This window comes from Ahaetulla prasina, chromosome 6 (assembly GCF_028640845.1).
Source record: "Ahaetulla prasina isolate Xishuangbanna chromosome 6, ASM2864084v1, whole genome shotgun sequence".
Taxonomy (NCBI): Eukaryota; Metazoa; Chordata; class Lepidosauria; order Squamata; family Colubridae; genus Ahaetulla; species Ahaetulla prasina.
In genome coordinates, this window is record NC_080544.1 from 60,538,007 (window position 1) to 60,553,729 (window position 15,723).

General features: G+C 41.3%; 1 protein-coding gene across 13 annotated transcripts in view; it reads left to right on the forward strand.

The window, feature by feature from the left end:
• The window catches only part of BTRC (beta-transducin repeat containing E3 ubiquitin protein ligase), a 215,185-nt gene that overhangs the window by 180,625 nt on the left and 18,837 nt on the right, over positions 1 to 15,723 (forward strand). For all 13 annotated transcript variants that reach the window (XM_058187726.1, XM_058187722.1, XM_058187728.1 and 10 more), the window contains 3 exons: positions 438 to 687; positions 1,222 to 1,340; positions 4,411 to 4,521. In XM_058187726.1, coding sequence (XP_058043709.1) covers positions 438 to 687; positions 1,222 to 1,340; positions 4,411 to 4,521 — 480 coding nt within the window. The remainder of the gene's footprint in view (positions 1 to 437; positions 688 to 1,221; positions 1,341 to 4,410; positions 4,522 to 15,723) is intronic.

Genomic DNA, 15,723 nt, shown 5'->3' on the forward strand with positions numbered 1-15,723 from the left:
TCAAACCATTTAGTTAAAAATGTTTTCATTTGCCCTATTCAGTCAATACAGTATTAACAGTACTGTAGGGTTATTTTGAATTAGGTAGTCTCTGTAGCTATCCCACACAATTAATAGAAAAATTAAATTTGATTCAGACATGAGCTCAGTCAAAGGTTCATAATTCAGTGCTGGCCAGACTATGTCCTTTGTTATTTATATTTTTAAAACAAATGTAAGAATGTCCTATTTCATAAAATTAAAGAATGTGCTTTTATTGTATTTTTTTTTAATTTCATACATAGTACTTAAACCATTCCTCTCAAAGTAAGCTTATAGGCTGACACGTAACACATTTACGTGTTTGTGATACTTCATGTAGTGATAGGAAGTTTATAATTACTATAAGAAACTCATTGCCTTCTTTTTTCCATTTTCTCTTTTGTCATGAACTCCAGAGTGTGGGATGTAAATACTGGTGAGATGCTCAACACGTTGATCCATCATTGTGAAGCGGTACTGCACCTGCGCTTTAATAATGGGATGATGGTTACATGTTCTAAAGATCGTTCCATTGCTGTTTGGGACATGGCCTCCCCAACAGACATTACTTTACGAAGGGTTCTGGTTGGACACAGAGCAGCCGTCAATGTGGTAGACTTTGATGACAAATACATCGTGTCAGCATCAGGGGATAGAACTATAAAGGTGCAAATCTTGAAATCAGTATGATTTTGAATATGTATTTATTTATTGTATTTATTTCATTAATATTCTACCTTTAACTAAGCAACCCAGTGAATAGGTAAGATTTGAAAGAACATGTCACTGTCCTAAAGTCCATAAACTAAATCACAATTTGTTGCACTCTCCTTAATAGAAATAGCCCTTATATACCATTTCATAGTGCTTTACAGCCCTCTCTATGAGCAGTTTACTGAGTCAGCATATTGGCCCTAACAATCTGGGTCCTCATTTTATTGACCTCGGAAGATGGTCGTTCCGACCAGATGGTCGTTCCTGAGCCGTTCAGAATCGAACTCCTGGAATGACCACTGAGTTAGCCTGTAATACTGCATTCTAACCACTGTGCCACCACTTGCTGCACTCAATCCCAGCCCAACACTGACCACTTCATCACTCTGGTTCTATTATCAATATAAGTCTTTCTCATACAAATACCTGTTATATATATGTAATATTTCCAAATAATCATTTTTCTTTCTTGTGTTTCTTTTATAGGTATGGAACACAAGTACCTGTGAATTTGTTCGTACCTTAAATGGCCACAAACGAGGCATTGCATGTCTACAATATAGAGATAGACTAGTTGTCAGTGGTTCATCTGATAATACAATTAGGTATGAAGCATAGGATTAGTACTGACTAGGGCTGTCTTTTTGGGGAGAGGGGGAGGGTCAAGGCAAACAGATCATCTAAATAGCAACTTTGCCCAGCTAAAAGCTACTTTGACATAAAGCTTTTATCTGTGTGCATGTGGATTCTTTCTGTATCATCATACCTTATTTTAGAAATGAAGGGAAGCTTTAGGTTATTGCTACACATTATTTGTATGAAAAGTTGTTATTTGAAACACTCGTATTCTCTCACTGTTTCTCTCCCTAGCATATTTGTTACACACATTAATATGACATTGCATTTAATGATTTAGTGCTATGCATGAAAAAAGTTGGATTTGCACTAAGAGGTTTTAATACAGTTCTTAAATCCAACTAATAACTACCAGCTTTTATTTTTCTCATAGCGCTTGGCCTTGGGCCCTTTTGAAACAGGTTGCCTGGATTCAAAAAGTCCACTTGCTTTGCCTTCACTGGAAATAATCCAAGCAGCAGTCCACTTCATAGTACAAATATTACAGTTTTGAGATGTTGTTCAGATGATAATTGGATGGGATTTGATAGGAAGGCAAATGATAGGCAAAGTCTACTGCTTGAAAATGATTGTGAATAAGGAAGTGAATAAGTGAATTTTGCAGTGTCTCCCTATACAATCCAATTTATGAATTTAAAAGCTATCTTAATTTTTAAGTGAACTGCCTCTCTACGGTGCAAGTTTTTCCCCCAATCCAACCTTTCTTGTGATGTAAACCATGATAGTATTATTGGAAAGCATTCTTCTGTTTAGGCATTCTTCCTTCTACCAGTGACAATATCCTAATCCTTGTCATGTTTCATAGACAAAAGTGCTTTCCTGTGTTGGCATAGAGCTTCTACACTAGCCATGAAAAACATGATTTCAAGCTCACTTTGAACTAATGCTTAAGATCAGTTTTAAGAAGTTACTATTAGCAGTCTAAAGCTGAAAATTTCATTGAATTATAAGCATTGTTAATAACTCCTAACCTTAGGCTCATCCTTTTTTTATTTGTGTAATCCTCTGGAATTAATGTCACAGAGATTGTAAAATTGGTTTGTTTGATGCTACGATCTTTGAAGTGTAACAGTAGATTTTGCCTATCATTTTTATTTAGCAAAAAGAATCAAACAGGATAAACCTAAAAGTATAAAATTTGGAAAACACAAACACCAGTAGTAACCAACCAAGAAACAGTTAAATATTGTGGGCCTTGGAAAAGCAACTAGAGCTACCACATACAGTAAAATAAACTAATATAAATGTCAATATGGTAATAAATTTAAAGAGGAATACAATTATTTTTCTGCTTACATGGAATAAAAATCTTGTGCTGGAATTTTGCTGCAGTTGGCAGTTGTATCTCAACAGAATTCAGGTTGAATACATAGTTGACCTATATGCTTCTTAGAGTTAATATTCAAACATTAGTTTGAAGAGTGTTTCTCCTATCCCTCTTGTTTTTTGAAAGTGGGTTGTAAACCTTTTGAGTATAATTTCAGTCTTCTGTATTACTTCCTCACTCTTCTTTAATAGGTACTATAGTTTTTTTTAATAGAATCAACACTGAAATCTCAAAAGCAGAATGAAATTTAATTCTCTAGAATTCAGTCACCATAGCCAAATGTGAGGAAGGAATGGCTAGATGCTGTTACTTAATATTACAGTTCCTGTTCAGAGTTAGCTAGAAAGAGCAGGGTAATGGGCCAAACATGAGCTATTAATAAAATCATAATCACTCTACTAGAATTTATGTCACTGCACTAAATTTGGCTAGCATCACAAACTATATGCTTCCTTTAGAATAGTTGAAGTGGATATGATAACTGTTTCCCTATATGCATTTTTTGCAAGAATGGCCCTTTAGTCAGAAAAATTATCTTGAACATTTTTCCACAACGTTAAAATCTATTTTATAGGGAGAGAGACTATTAAAGCAAAAAGATGGCTCCGCCATAGGCTCAACTGATAAAAATGAACTTCATCTGCTTAAAAATCTCCTGAATATCTCTCTTACGTAACTAAGTTTCTTCCAGTTATTCTTTTTGCTTCACATTCCCACCAATACCTTTCAAACCTTAAAAGCTGCATTTCAGAGGACTTTCAGAGCATAGAAATGAAGTAAAAATGAACTATTCACAAAGAGATACTTTTAGTTCAGTCAGTTATATAGCCATTTACTCCATGGATCATAAAATGTGTAACAACTGTCTTTTTATCCATAGGTCATAAAGTGTATAACAGCACAAGCTCCCTAGGGCAACAGTCCTATAGACTTGAATTACAGATCCCTAATTTTAGTATTCTCTTTTAAATAACTGCTGTGCACTATCTAATTATAGATTTTGTTATGCCAGATTCATATGAGTAACAAGTCAATTTTTAGTTGTTTTATAATGGATGCTGAACTATAAGCATTCTAAGTGCACTATACTCTGGTTCATAAGAACTTTATACCTTCCCTTTATTATGAATCTGCCATTTCAATTGATGTAATATGTTCCTTTCTTTCAATTTCACTTATAAAATAACAAATGCAATTTCAGACACTTGTGAAGAAGCTGCAAACGTGATCATCACATGCAATGCAATTTGGCAGTATTTGAAAAGTTTACCCAGGTTGACAATAGAATGTTTTAAGAAAGAATAGTCTTTTAGATGTAACTGTAAAGAAAACTCACATATCAGTCTTTTTCCACTAGCAAACTCAGTTTACAGCAAAAAATATACTATTGTCTAATATGAAAATGTTATCACAAGCTTATATGGAAAACTATTGGCCAATTTATCTGGATTCAATTATGTATTGTCAATCATTTAGTCCTAATAGCAACTCCCAATAGTGATTCTAAATCATGTCAACTGTTTCTGAAATTGCTGGATATAAAAGAAGTTAGCTTTTGCATTAAACGTTGATATATTCTGGATACAAAATAGAAATTTAGAGATATGCAAGTCCTCTCACTTAAATGTTTATTAAGCAGGTTCAATTTGTAATTTATAATTCAGTTATAGAGTTTTTAAAATATAATGGTTATTTCTCTTGTGTTCCAACAGGTTATGGGACATTGAGTGTGGGGCCTGTTTGCGGGTCTTGGAAGGCCATGAGGAACTGGTGAGATGCATTCGTTTTGATAGCAAGAGGATAGTCAGTGGAGCCTATGATGGGTGAGAATGTAATGATGAAATACATATCTCATGAATACCTTATTGCTTATCCTAAACTGGCTTAAAATCTGAAAACTAGAAATTTAAAAATACCTTTTGAAAAATCACTTCATCAAAAAAATAATCTTCCTGAAATGTGGACTGCAAAAAAGAAAACAATTTGATTCATTTTAATAGTAGATTTTTAAAAAATTGGAAGAAAGCATGTTACAAATTTGGCAGAATCCTTAGCTATAAGGGGATAAATAACCTTGTTATTTATCAACTTTTTTAGTTATTCTCATTGACATAAAGAAAAAAAAGGAGCTAATGTTTATATATAATTGTTGGACTATTCAAAATATCTAATTTGCATTCATATCATTTTTATCTGTATTGCATCTATTATTTCATCTTTTCCTACTGATCTTTTGTGCCCATTCAACAATTGCTTTCAAAACGTACCTATAAATCCAAATTCAACTTCATTGCAGATTCTCAATTCAGAATCAGCTTTTAATTGTGACAGACTGATTAACTTGCCATTCTGCTACAAGTTGTCCTCTAAAATAATAGTTTCTTAACTTAACTGGGCTGTAATGGCTCAGTGGTTAGAATGCAGTATTGTAGGTAGACTCTGTCCACTGCCAGGGGGGTCTATGATAATTCGCTGCAGCCAATTTGCCGCAACCAACTTGCTGCAAGACACTAATATCAAAGAAATGGTGGAATAGAATAATTAAAGAATAGATGCAAAAGGAGAGACAAAATGATATGTGAATTACAAAAATTAAAATATTTTTTATTTATTTTAAATAATTAAATTGAATTGTTAAATTGTCCTGCAGTGAGTTGTTCCATGGTGAGTTAGTCATGGCGAATTGTCCCACAGTAAATTGGCCATGGCAAGATGGCCGCTGGCTGTGGTGAATTGTCCCATTCCACTACCAGGGTTTCAATCCTCACCAGCTCAAGGTTGACTCAGGCTTCCACCCTTCCAAGGTCGGTAAAATGAGGACCCAGATTGTTGGGGACAATATGCTGACTCTGCAAACCTCTTAGAAAGTGCTGTAAAGCACTAAGTAACTATATATACTGTAAGTCTAAGTGCTGTTGCTATTCTAGTACATTTATATACATTTACATTTATATTACACAATTAGATCTATTGGTATGGACCAGCCTAATTTACATGAAGTTTTCATATACTGTTTAATATATATTTTATTGAATTTTTATAAGAAATAAAATATGAAAACTGGGGAAAAATAATTTAAAAGAGAAAAAATAGAGAAGGGAAAAATGCAAAGAATAAGGAAAGAGAAAAAATGAGAAAAGATAGTTTTCAATTTTCTTTGATACACTTGCAATATAAAATACATTAACTTTTTGATCTAAAATTTAATAATATAAACTATTTCTATAATAATAAACAATTCTACTTGTCAAATCCCAAAATTAATGTAACTTTTCTTTCAGTTTCAAACAAAAAGTCCAAAAGTCGTTTCTACATAGAAACAAAACTAGAAAAAATATTTTCTCTAATAAAAGTAGTTAATTTTGCCAGCTCAGGCAATTTCATTAACTTCACCATCCATTCTTCTATTGTGGTAATCTGTAGGCCTTTTCCATGTATACTTTTGATGAGTTTGGAAAGATGAAAAAATTCTTGCTTCTAGAACATTGTATTTACTATTGGAACAGAGGAAGAGAAGGCTGTTCTGTTGAAGACTCAGCTACAATGCACAGCAAAATAATATACAGCTTATCTGAAAGAAACTAATCTGGGGAAAAACGTCAAAGAGACTGCATGCAATTTTATATGTCAAAATGATTATTCAGACAAATCAGAAAGCTATTATAGAAGGCCAACATAGGTGTAATGGTTAAGTCACCAGGTTAGAAAGCAGGAGACTGAAAGCATGGAAACCAGCTGGGTGACCTTGGGCCAGTTGCTCTCAGCCCAGCTCATCTCACAGGGTTGTTGTTTATTTATTTTATTTATTTATTTATTAAATTTTTATACCGCCCTTCTCCCGAAGGACTCAGGGCGGTGTACAACCAGAGTAAAATACAAAATATATACAATTAAAACGGATTTAAAATATAAAATTACTAAATGGCTCAGAATTAAAATGAATTTAAAATTTAAAATACTACTAAAACCCAATTTAAAATCAATCCATTTATGCCAGTCCCGCTTGAATGAATAAATATGTTTTTAGCTCACGACGGAAGGTCCGAAGATCAGGCACTTGACGTAGACCAGGGGGGAGTTCATTCCAGAGCGTCGATGCTCCCACAGAGAAGGCCCTACTCCTGGGGGCCGCCAGCCGACATTGTTTGGCGGACGGCACCCTGAGGAGACCCTCTCTATGAGAGCGTACGGGTCGGTGGGAGGCATAGGGTAGCAGCAGGCGGTCTCGTAAGTACCCGGGTCCTAAGCCATGGAGCGCTTTAAAGGTGGTGACCAGAATCTTGAAGCGCACCCGAAAGACCACAGGAAGCCAGTGCAGACTGCGGAGCAGTGGTGTTACGTGGGAGCCACGAGCGGCTCCCATTACTGCTCGAGCAGCTGCATTCTGGACTAACTGCAGTCTCCGGGTGCACCTCAAGGGCAGCCCCATGTAGAGAGCATTGCAGTAATCCAGCCGAGACGTAACCAGAGCGTGAGTGACTGTGCATAAGGCATCCCGGTCAAGGAAGGGACGCAACTGGCGGACCAAGCGGACTTGGTAAAAGGCCCTCCTGGAGACGGCCACCAGATGTTCATCAAAGGACAGCCATCCATCCAGGAGGACGCCCAAGTTGCGAACCACCTCCTTTGGGGCCACTAACTCGCCCCCAACAGTCAGCTGCGGATGCAGCTGACTGTACTGGGGTGCCGGCATCCACAGCCACTCCGTCTTGGCGGGATTGAGCTTGAGTCTGTTTCTCCCCATCCAGACCCATACAGCTTCCAGGCACCGGGACAACACTTCGACCGCTTCGTTGGGGTGGTCCGGGGTGGAAAAGTACAGCTGGGTATCATCCGCATACAGATGATAACTCACCCCAAAACCACTGATGACCTCACCCAGCGGCTTCATATAGATGTTGAACAGGGTAGGCGAGAGAATCGACCCCTGAGGTACCCCACAAGTGAGGCACCTCGAGGACGACCTCTGCCCCCCTGTCAACACCATCTGCGACCGGTCGGAGAGATAGGAGGAGAACCACCGATAAACAGTGCCTCCCACTCCCAATCCCTCCAACCGGCGCAGCAGTTATGGGGAAAACAGGAGGAGGAAGGTGTATTTGATATGTTCTTTGCCCTAAATTATTTGTAAAATTAATAAATGTGGGATACAAATAAATAAAATGCCACAGTACTCAATACTAACCAGAAATCCTGACATACCAGGTGTACTGTGCAAACTTGAGTTTGCAAAAAATTGGAAATGTACTATTTCTAGCTTTATTTTTGTCCCTTATTTCTTGAATAGAAGTGGTTATTGTCTGTGATCATTTTGAATTCACCCTCTCTATGTTCTTACATGTCATTAAAATAATGGGAGTGGAAGGAGCTGTTCCATGTTCAGAGAAGGGTTAAAAGTGCAAATTTGCTATAGTATTTTCACTTGAGTAAGAATCAAGATAATGAAAAGTCAATGTTTTCTCACAATCCCAGTATTCATATTTTACTCTTATTTTAGTATCTCTTAATTTTTATTTCTTATACATATAAAACCAACTAGGTTAAATAAGAAATTTCATATTTCCTTAGTCAAACAAATTAACAGATTTCTCCTGCTCTGTCCCTCTATTTTTGAACAAGGAAAAGAAATAAGTCAGACTGTTTCTTAGTAAGAAACTTCTTTCTCATATTAAAACTTGTCTTTGTTATTGTAATGATCTGAGTCAGTGACTTGATGAGAATGATCAAATGAGGATCATGGCTAAGAGCTATCACAAAATTGATCTGATTTGTCACACTTTTATGTACGTATTATGTATTTGCCTTTCTTCCAGGAGTTCAAGGTAGCAAGCCTAGTACTCCTACAGTTTTCCCCATAAAAAACCATGTGAGATAGGTTAGACTGGCCTCAAGTAATACAATTAATCTTTAGAACTAAGAGTGGGCTCGTAGTCTAACATGTTTCCCTCCACTAACTTTTTATGTTTGACTTAGTCTTTGCTGAAGGTGCTTCTAGTTGGCCTTTTTAATGTCACATGGTTAATCATAGGAATTACATGGAGCAGCTACACAGCTTGATTATTTTTTGGTCATTAGGCTAAGTTTTAGCATCCTTTATTATTATTATTTTCTGATAGCATAGTAAGACATGTAGGCATGTAGTGAGTTTTATTTTATTTATTTATTTATTTATTTATTTTGATTTTTATACCGCCCTTCTCCCGAAGGACTCAGGGCAGTGTACAGGCATAAATAAAAAACAAACAATACAATATACAAATTTAAAATGCGTATTAAAAAACTTATTATAATTGGCCTAGAAAACATTAAAATAAATAGAGAACTAAAACCCCATTTAAAATTAATATTAATATTAAAAAATTTAAAAACCGATAAAAAATTTAAGCCAGCCCCGCGCGAATAAAAAGATGTGTCTTCAGTTCGCGGCGAAAGGTCCGAAGGTCAGGTATTTGGCGTAAACCCGGGGGAAGCTCGTTCCAGAGTGTGGGAGCCCCCACAGAGAAGGACCTTCCCCTGGGGGCCGCCCGCCGACATTGCTTGGCGGACGGCACCCTGAGAAGTCCCTCTCTGTGAGAGCGTACGGGTCGGTGGGAGGCGTGAGGCAGCAGTAGGCGGTCCCGTAAGTACCCAGGTCCTAAGCCATGGAGCGCTTTAAAGGTCATAACCAAAACCTTAAAGTGCACTCGAAAGGCCACAGGTAGCCAGTGCAGTCTGCGCAGGAGCGGTGTTACGTGGGAGCTACGTGCAGCTCCCTCTATTACCCGCGCAGCTGCATTCTGGACTAACTGAAGCCTCCGAGTGCACCTCAAGGGGAGCCCCATGTAGAGAGCATTACAATAATCCAAGCGAGAGGTAACAAGCGCGTGAGTTACTGTGCACAGGGCATCCCGATCAAGGAAGGGGCGCAACTGCCGAACCAGGCGAACCTGGTGGAAGGCCCTCCTGGAGACGGCCGTCACATGATCTTCAAACGACAGCCGTTCATCCAGGAGGACACCTAAGTTGCGCACCCTATCCTTTGGGGCCAATAACTCGCCTCCAACAGTCAGCTGCGGATGCTGCAGCTGACTGAATCGGGATACCGGCATCCACAGCCACTCCGTCTTGGAGGGATTAAGCTTGAGCCTATTTCTCCCCATCCAGACCCGTACGGCTTCCAAACACCGGGACAGCACTTCAACAACTTCATTGGGGTGGCCTGGGGTGGAGAAGTACAGCTGAGTGTCATCAGCGTACTGCTTGTAACTCACCCCAAAGCCACTGATGATCTCACCCAAGGGCTTCATATAGATGTTGAACAGAAGGGGCGAGAGAATCGACCCCTGCGGCACCCCACAAGTGAGGCACCTCGCGGTCGACCTCTGCCCCCCTGTCAACACCGTCTGCGACCGGTCAGAGAGATAGGAGGAGAACCACCGATGAACGGTGCCTCCCACTCCCAGTCCCCCCAGCCGGCGCAGCAGGATACCATGGTCGATGGTATCAAAAGCCGCTGAGAGGTCTAATAGGACCAGGGCAGAGGAATAACCCCTGTCCCTGGCCCTCCAGAGATCATCCACCAATGCGACCAAAGCTGTCTCCGTGCTGTAACCGGGTCGGAAGCTGGACTGGAACGGGTCTAGATAGACGGATTCATCCAGGTATTTGGGTAGCTGTCGCGCCACAGCACTCTCTACAACCTTCGCAACAAAGCAAAGGTTGGAGACTGGACGATAATTTCCCAAAATAGCTGGGTCCAAAGAGGGCTTCTTGAGGAGGGGTCTCACCACCGCCTCTTTCAAGGCGGCAGGGAAAACCCCTTCCAACAGAGAAGCATTGATAATCCTCTGGAGCCAGCCTCGTGTCACCTCCTGAGTGGCCAGTACCAGTCAGGAAGGACACGGGTCCAGTAAACATGTAGTGGCGTGGAGCCTCCCCAACAACCTGTCCACGTCCTCGGGAGCCACAGAGTCAAACTCATCCCAAACAGACTCAACAAGACGTGCCTCCTCTCCCTCGCTTGGATCATCCCAATTTCGGTCCAGACCATCCCGGAGCTGAGCAATTTTGTCGTATAGATAACCACTAAACTCCTCGGCACGTCCCTGCAAAGGGTCATCCCGCACCTCCTGATGAAGGAGGGAGCGGGTCACCCGAAACAGGGTGGCCGGGCGGTTATCTGCCGACGCAATGAGGGTGGAGGTGTAAAAACGCCTCGCCTCCCTCATTGCCACTAGGTAGGTCCTAGAATAGGACCTAACTAGTGTCCGATCAGCTTCGGACCGACTGGACCTCCAGGTGCTCTCTAGGCATCTTCTCCGGCGTTTCATCTCCCTCAGCCCGTCGGAAAACCAAGGGGCCGGGCGAGATCTGCGCCGGGTCAGAGGCCGCAAAGGCGCGACACGGTCCAAGGCCCCAGCCGCGGCCTGTTCCCAGGCCACAACTAGTTCCTCAGTCGTGCCGTGGGCCAGATCTTCAGGGAATGGCCCAAGCTCCGTCAGGAACCTCTCAGGGTCCATCAGGCGCCTGGGACGGAACCAACATATAGGTTCCGTCTCCCTGCGATGGTGAGTGGCGGTTCGGAAGTCTAGGCGAAGGAGAAAATGATCGGACCATGACGTTGGTTCTATTACTAAATCATCTAATTTCAGATCATTTAACCACTGACCAGAGATATAAATCAGGTCCAGTGTGCCTCCCCCTATGTGCGTAGGGCCATCATTTACTCGAATCAGGTCCAAGGCCGTCATGGAAGCCTGGAACTCCCGAGCTGCAGTCGATAACAAGCCAGCTGATGGCAGGTTGAAATCCCCCATGACTATAAGTCTGGGGGTCTCAACCGCCACAGCGGCAAGTAACTCCAACAGCTCGGGCAGGGCTGTGGTCACGCAGCAAGGAGCCAGGTACGCGATCAACAAGCCCAACTGATTCCTATGGCCCCACCTCACATAGAGGGATTCACAGCCGGCAATCTGAGGAACAGTGGCCTCCCTCGGCTCTAGATCTTCCTTAATGACAACCGCCACCCCCCCACCCCTACCCTGGGCCCTCGGCTGATGGAATGCTCGGAAACCTGGAGGGCACAGCTCAACGAGGGGAACCCTCCCCTCTGGACCCAACCAGGTCTCCGTAATGCCCATAAGGTCCGCGGACTCCCCCTGAATAAGATCGCAAATCAGGGGAGCTTTATTTGCCACGGACCGGGCATTACATAACATCAACCGAAGATCCAGGCTCTGAGGATCATGGCCACCCGAGGAACGGGTAGGGACTGAGGGGCCGGAGCACGTGATCGCTCTCAAACATCGAGCACGTGCTCCCCACACTCGATACGCCCCCCCGCCATATCTGCCTCTCCCACTTACCGTATAGATTGAACCACCCTCTAATCTTGGAACAAACCCCTCCCCCCCTGCCTTCAGACCAGATGTAGTAATGCCGCGAACAAGCACCGGGGCTGGATCCCTCCCCGACTGGTTCTCTCCCCCACCCGTCTTATCCCTCCCCCCCCTTAAAAAACCCTTATTTAAAAAGCTATTTAAAAAACCCCACAGATTCTTCTTAGCAGCATGCCACCTCTCTGGGTCCCAAGACCCTTCATTGAGGTAGGCCCTCGATAACGTGGAGGGCCATTCCTGCGAGGCGGGGGAACCTTGCAGTCGAAGGAGGTCAATAGGCAAATATCTCATGGAGAAGAAATAATACATGGCAGAAAAGGGGTCCGTCCCTAACCGGCATAGGCATTACAATCCTTCAGATGACCCGATCAAGACCCGCCATAAGATGTTAAAAGATTTGGGGAGGTTCACTCTCCCGTAGGACAGTAATAAAGAGTCCCCGGGTAAACGCCACATCAACGAGTCTTGAATCCTAAACCATTCGCACCGTCTGCTTCACCCCCCCGTCCGTATTGTAGATGGAAAATGCGGCTAACGTTCAGGCCGTAGCCAAAATCAGGCCGGGAACGGTCGATGGATATCACGGTCAGACATCAGGCCCCCCACCAGTCACACCGCTGATGACAATCGCGGCCTAGGGGTCAGGCCTAACTCAGCCGGAATGCCGTCCCGTGCCACAAAATGGCCGCCAATACAATCCGTCGAAAGAAGAAGAGGAGAACGGTCCGCACTACTGATGTTACTGGTGCTGCCGTCGCCGCTGATGAAAAAACGCGGCCAAAGGTAACGCAGCTGAAGAAAATAAACACGGCCGAAAGCAAGGCCGCCAACATGTCGTCGCTGGAAATCATGGCCGATAACGGGGCCACTGACATACCTCCGCTGAAGTTGAAGTTCACAGGCCGCGGCCAGAGACAGGCAGGGGGGTCGGCCGATGTCCAAGGACGATAAAGAGTCCAAAATCAACTGGAATCAGCCACCACCACGCCGCTGATGGTAACCGCGGCCCAACGCCGCTGATGGTAACCGCGGCTAGGCATCAGGCTGCACCAGGCCGGAACGCCCCCCCCATCGCCCCAAAATGGCCGCTGCCATCCGCTGCCGCCATCCGCTGCTCGTCCGAGGCTCCGCTCTCGGCAACCAAGGGTCTTCCAAAGCCCGAAGCCCTCTCCCTCGGTTGCCGACATGCTCCTCACCCGGGGCCAACGACCCAAGCAGCCCGGCGGCCGGCAAAAACAGCGCTTCGGCCAGGGAACGCCCCGCCTACCATCCCCATGAAATTAGATCGCCGCCGTTTCGCGCATGCTCAGAAGAAAAAGTTTTAGAGTAGAAAGGCAAATTTCTGAAGAAATGTATACTTCATGTACTTCTGTCTTATAGTTTTGAGGAGATTGTTTTAACTGAGGTATATATCCCTCCTCCAGAAGATAATTAAGCATTATCTTGGTTTGGGTTGAGGCAGTTAACTTTATCTTTTAAGAAAATTGTATCCTTTTGGCTTCTGCTTTGGCTCTGCTTCGTTGATGGTGGTCTTTTTTAGATCACTAACCCCGTAGTCTGTAGAGCCGCTAGGACAGCGTAAACCAGCAGTCCAGCGGCTTGAAAATCTCCCCCTCGGGCAAAGAGGGACAGATGAGCATTCGGGCTGAAGTTGAGTCACCCGGAGAAGCCCCAGAAAAGTTTCTGGAGGCTTGAGGGGAGTGCTCCTTCTAAAGCCTGAAAGTAGCTCCGGACTCGGAGGGCATCTGCCTTTTGGCAGAAAAAAACGTAGCGTCCAATCTCCGCGGCAGAAATGGATTTGTGATGGATTGTAACGCGGACAGAGCAGAAACTGGAGTTCTAGCATTTGTTTGCAAGAAGTCTGTAAGCCCCTAATAGAGGATACATTTGTTGCGAAGATAGGAGAGAAGAAAGCAAATGGCATTTTGTGGAATGCAAGCAAATGGCGATTTGTGTATTGGAAACGAAAGTTAAGGAAATGCTTATTAACAGCCAGTGTGGAACTACGAGATATACAAGAAGATACTGACTAAATGGAAGAAATTAGAATTTTATTATTTATATTTTTTCTTCTTCTTTGGGATTATAGTGATTGAGAAGAAAAGTTTTTTGAATCTTTCCTTTTTAACCCCTTTTTGTCCCCTGTTACTGGGTAAGTTATATATATTAAAAAATGGCTTTTAAGCAAATAGTACCAAAAGCCACTAAAAACTTTGAAATTTCTTCAGTTCAGATACGAAAATTAAAAGAAGACATCAAAGAGGAATTAAGAAATTTTTTATAGGAGTTTCTGGAGACTCGTTTTTCAGAAATAGATCAAAAATTTGATGAAATAGAGAAAGAGATGTTGGTTTTTAAGGAAGTGGTGGAAGAGCAGAAGAGGGAAATGAAAATGGTAAAGGATGCAATTTCGCAAATATTAAGGTCTTGTGATGGAAGATATACAGGGAAAGGTAGATAAGGTAGATGAAGAAAGAGTAATATTTCAATATAGATTAATGGAATATGCCATAAGGGTGAGGGGGTTAAAGGAAAGTAGGAAGGAAAATTTAAAAGAGATTTTTATGCAAGCTTTTGCTCTGATAAAGAGTGTGGAGCCAGAAGACTTTGAGATTAATATTGAAAGAATTTATCGTGTTAATTCTTTGTGGGCAAGACAAAATAGATTACCGAGGGATGTGATTATTTATTTTACAACTAAAAAGGTTAAGTATGAAATCTTGCAAGCCTTTTATAAAAATAAATTTCAAATATTGGGACAAGATATAAAAATGATGAAAGAAATTCCTCCTAAAATGTTAAGAAAGAGTTTAAGAAACATCAGATATATTTTAGATGGGAAGTTCCAATGGGTTTGTCAGTGAATTTTAGAGGTAGAAAGTATTTTCTTAGTACAGTTATGAAAGCAAGACATTTCTATATTAATGTTTTAAAGAGAGGGAATCCTTTGTTGTTAGATGCTAAGTTAACTGGTTTGGAGATGATAGAAAATAGAATAGGAGAGGGGAGGAATGTTTAAAATGTGAATATGATGATTATGGTTAATTTTTGGAATTGATTTGTTTAGGATATAAATTATAGGATTTTTGTTATTTGTTATTTGTAAGGTATAAACCTATGGGATGATACTATTTAATTGTGAAGGATGGAAAGTAAAATTTATGAATTTAGATAATGTTGTGGATGTAATGATGTTAATTGTTTACTGTTATATTGTGGATGTAACTTAAATGATTATTCGTTTTAATTGATACGCTTTGGATATAAGTTTATAGACAGCAAAAGTTATGAAGTTAAGTTGGAAATATCGTATCTGAGAGACTATTCATAATGATATTTGACTGATGGAGTAATATTGGAAGATTGGACATTAAATGTTATGACAATTGAAGAAATATATAAGTGATGAAAATTTGAGCTCGAGAAAATGGACTGTAATTTAAGAAATAGACTTATGACATTTGAAGGAATATACAAGTGGAGAAAATTTGAATTTGAGAAGATGGACTAATTTTAAAAATGGACTAAGAAGAAGTAATATGTGAAGGGAAGATTGTATTGGTATTGTTCCTTTGCTTTTTTCTTTTTTATTATTCTTTCTTTTATCTTTATTTTTATTGTGAGGGGATTTAAAGTTTTAGAGAGGGG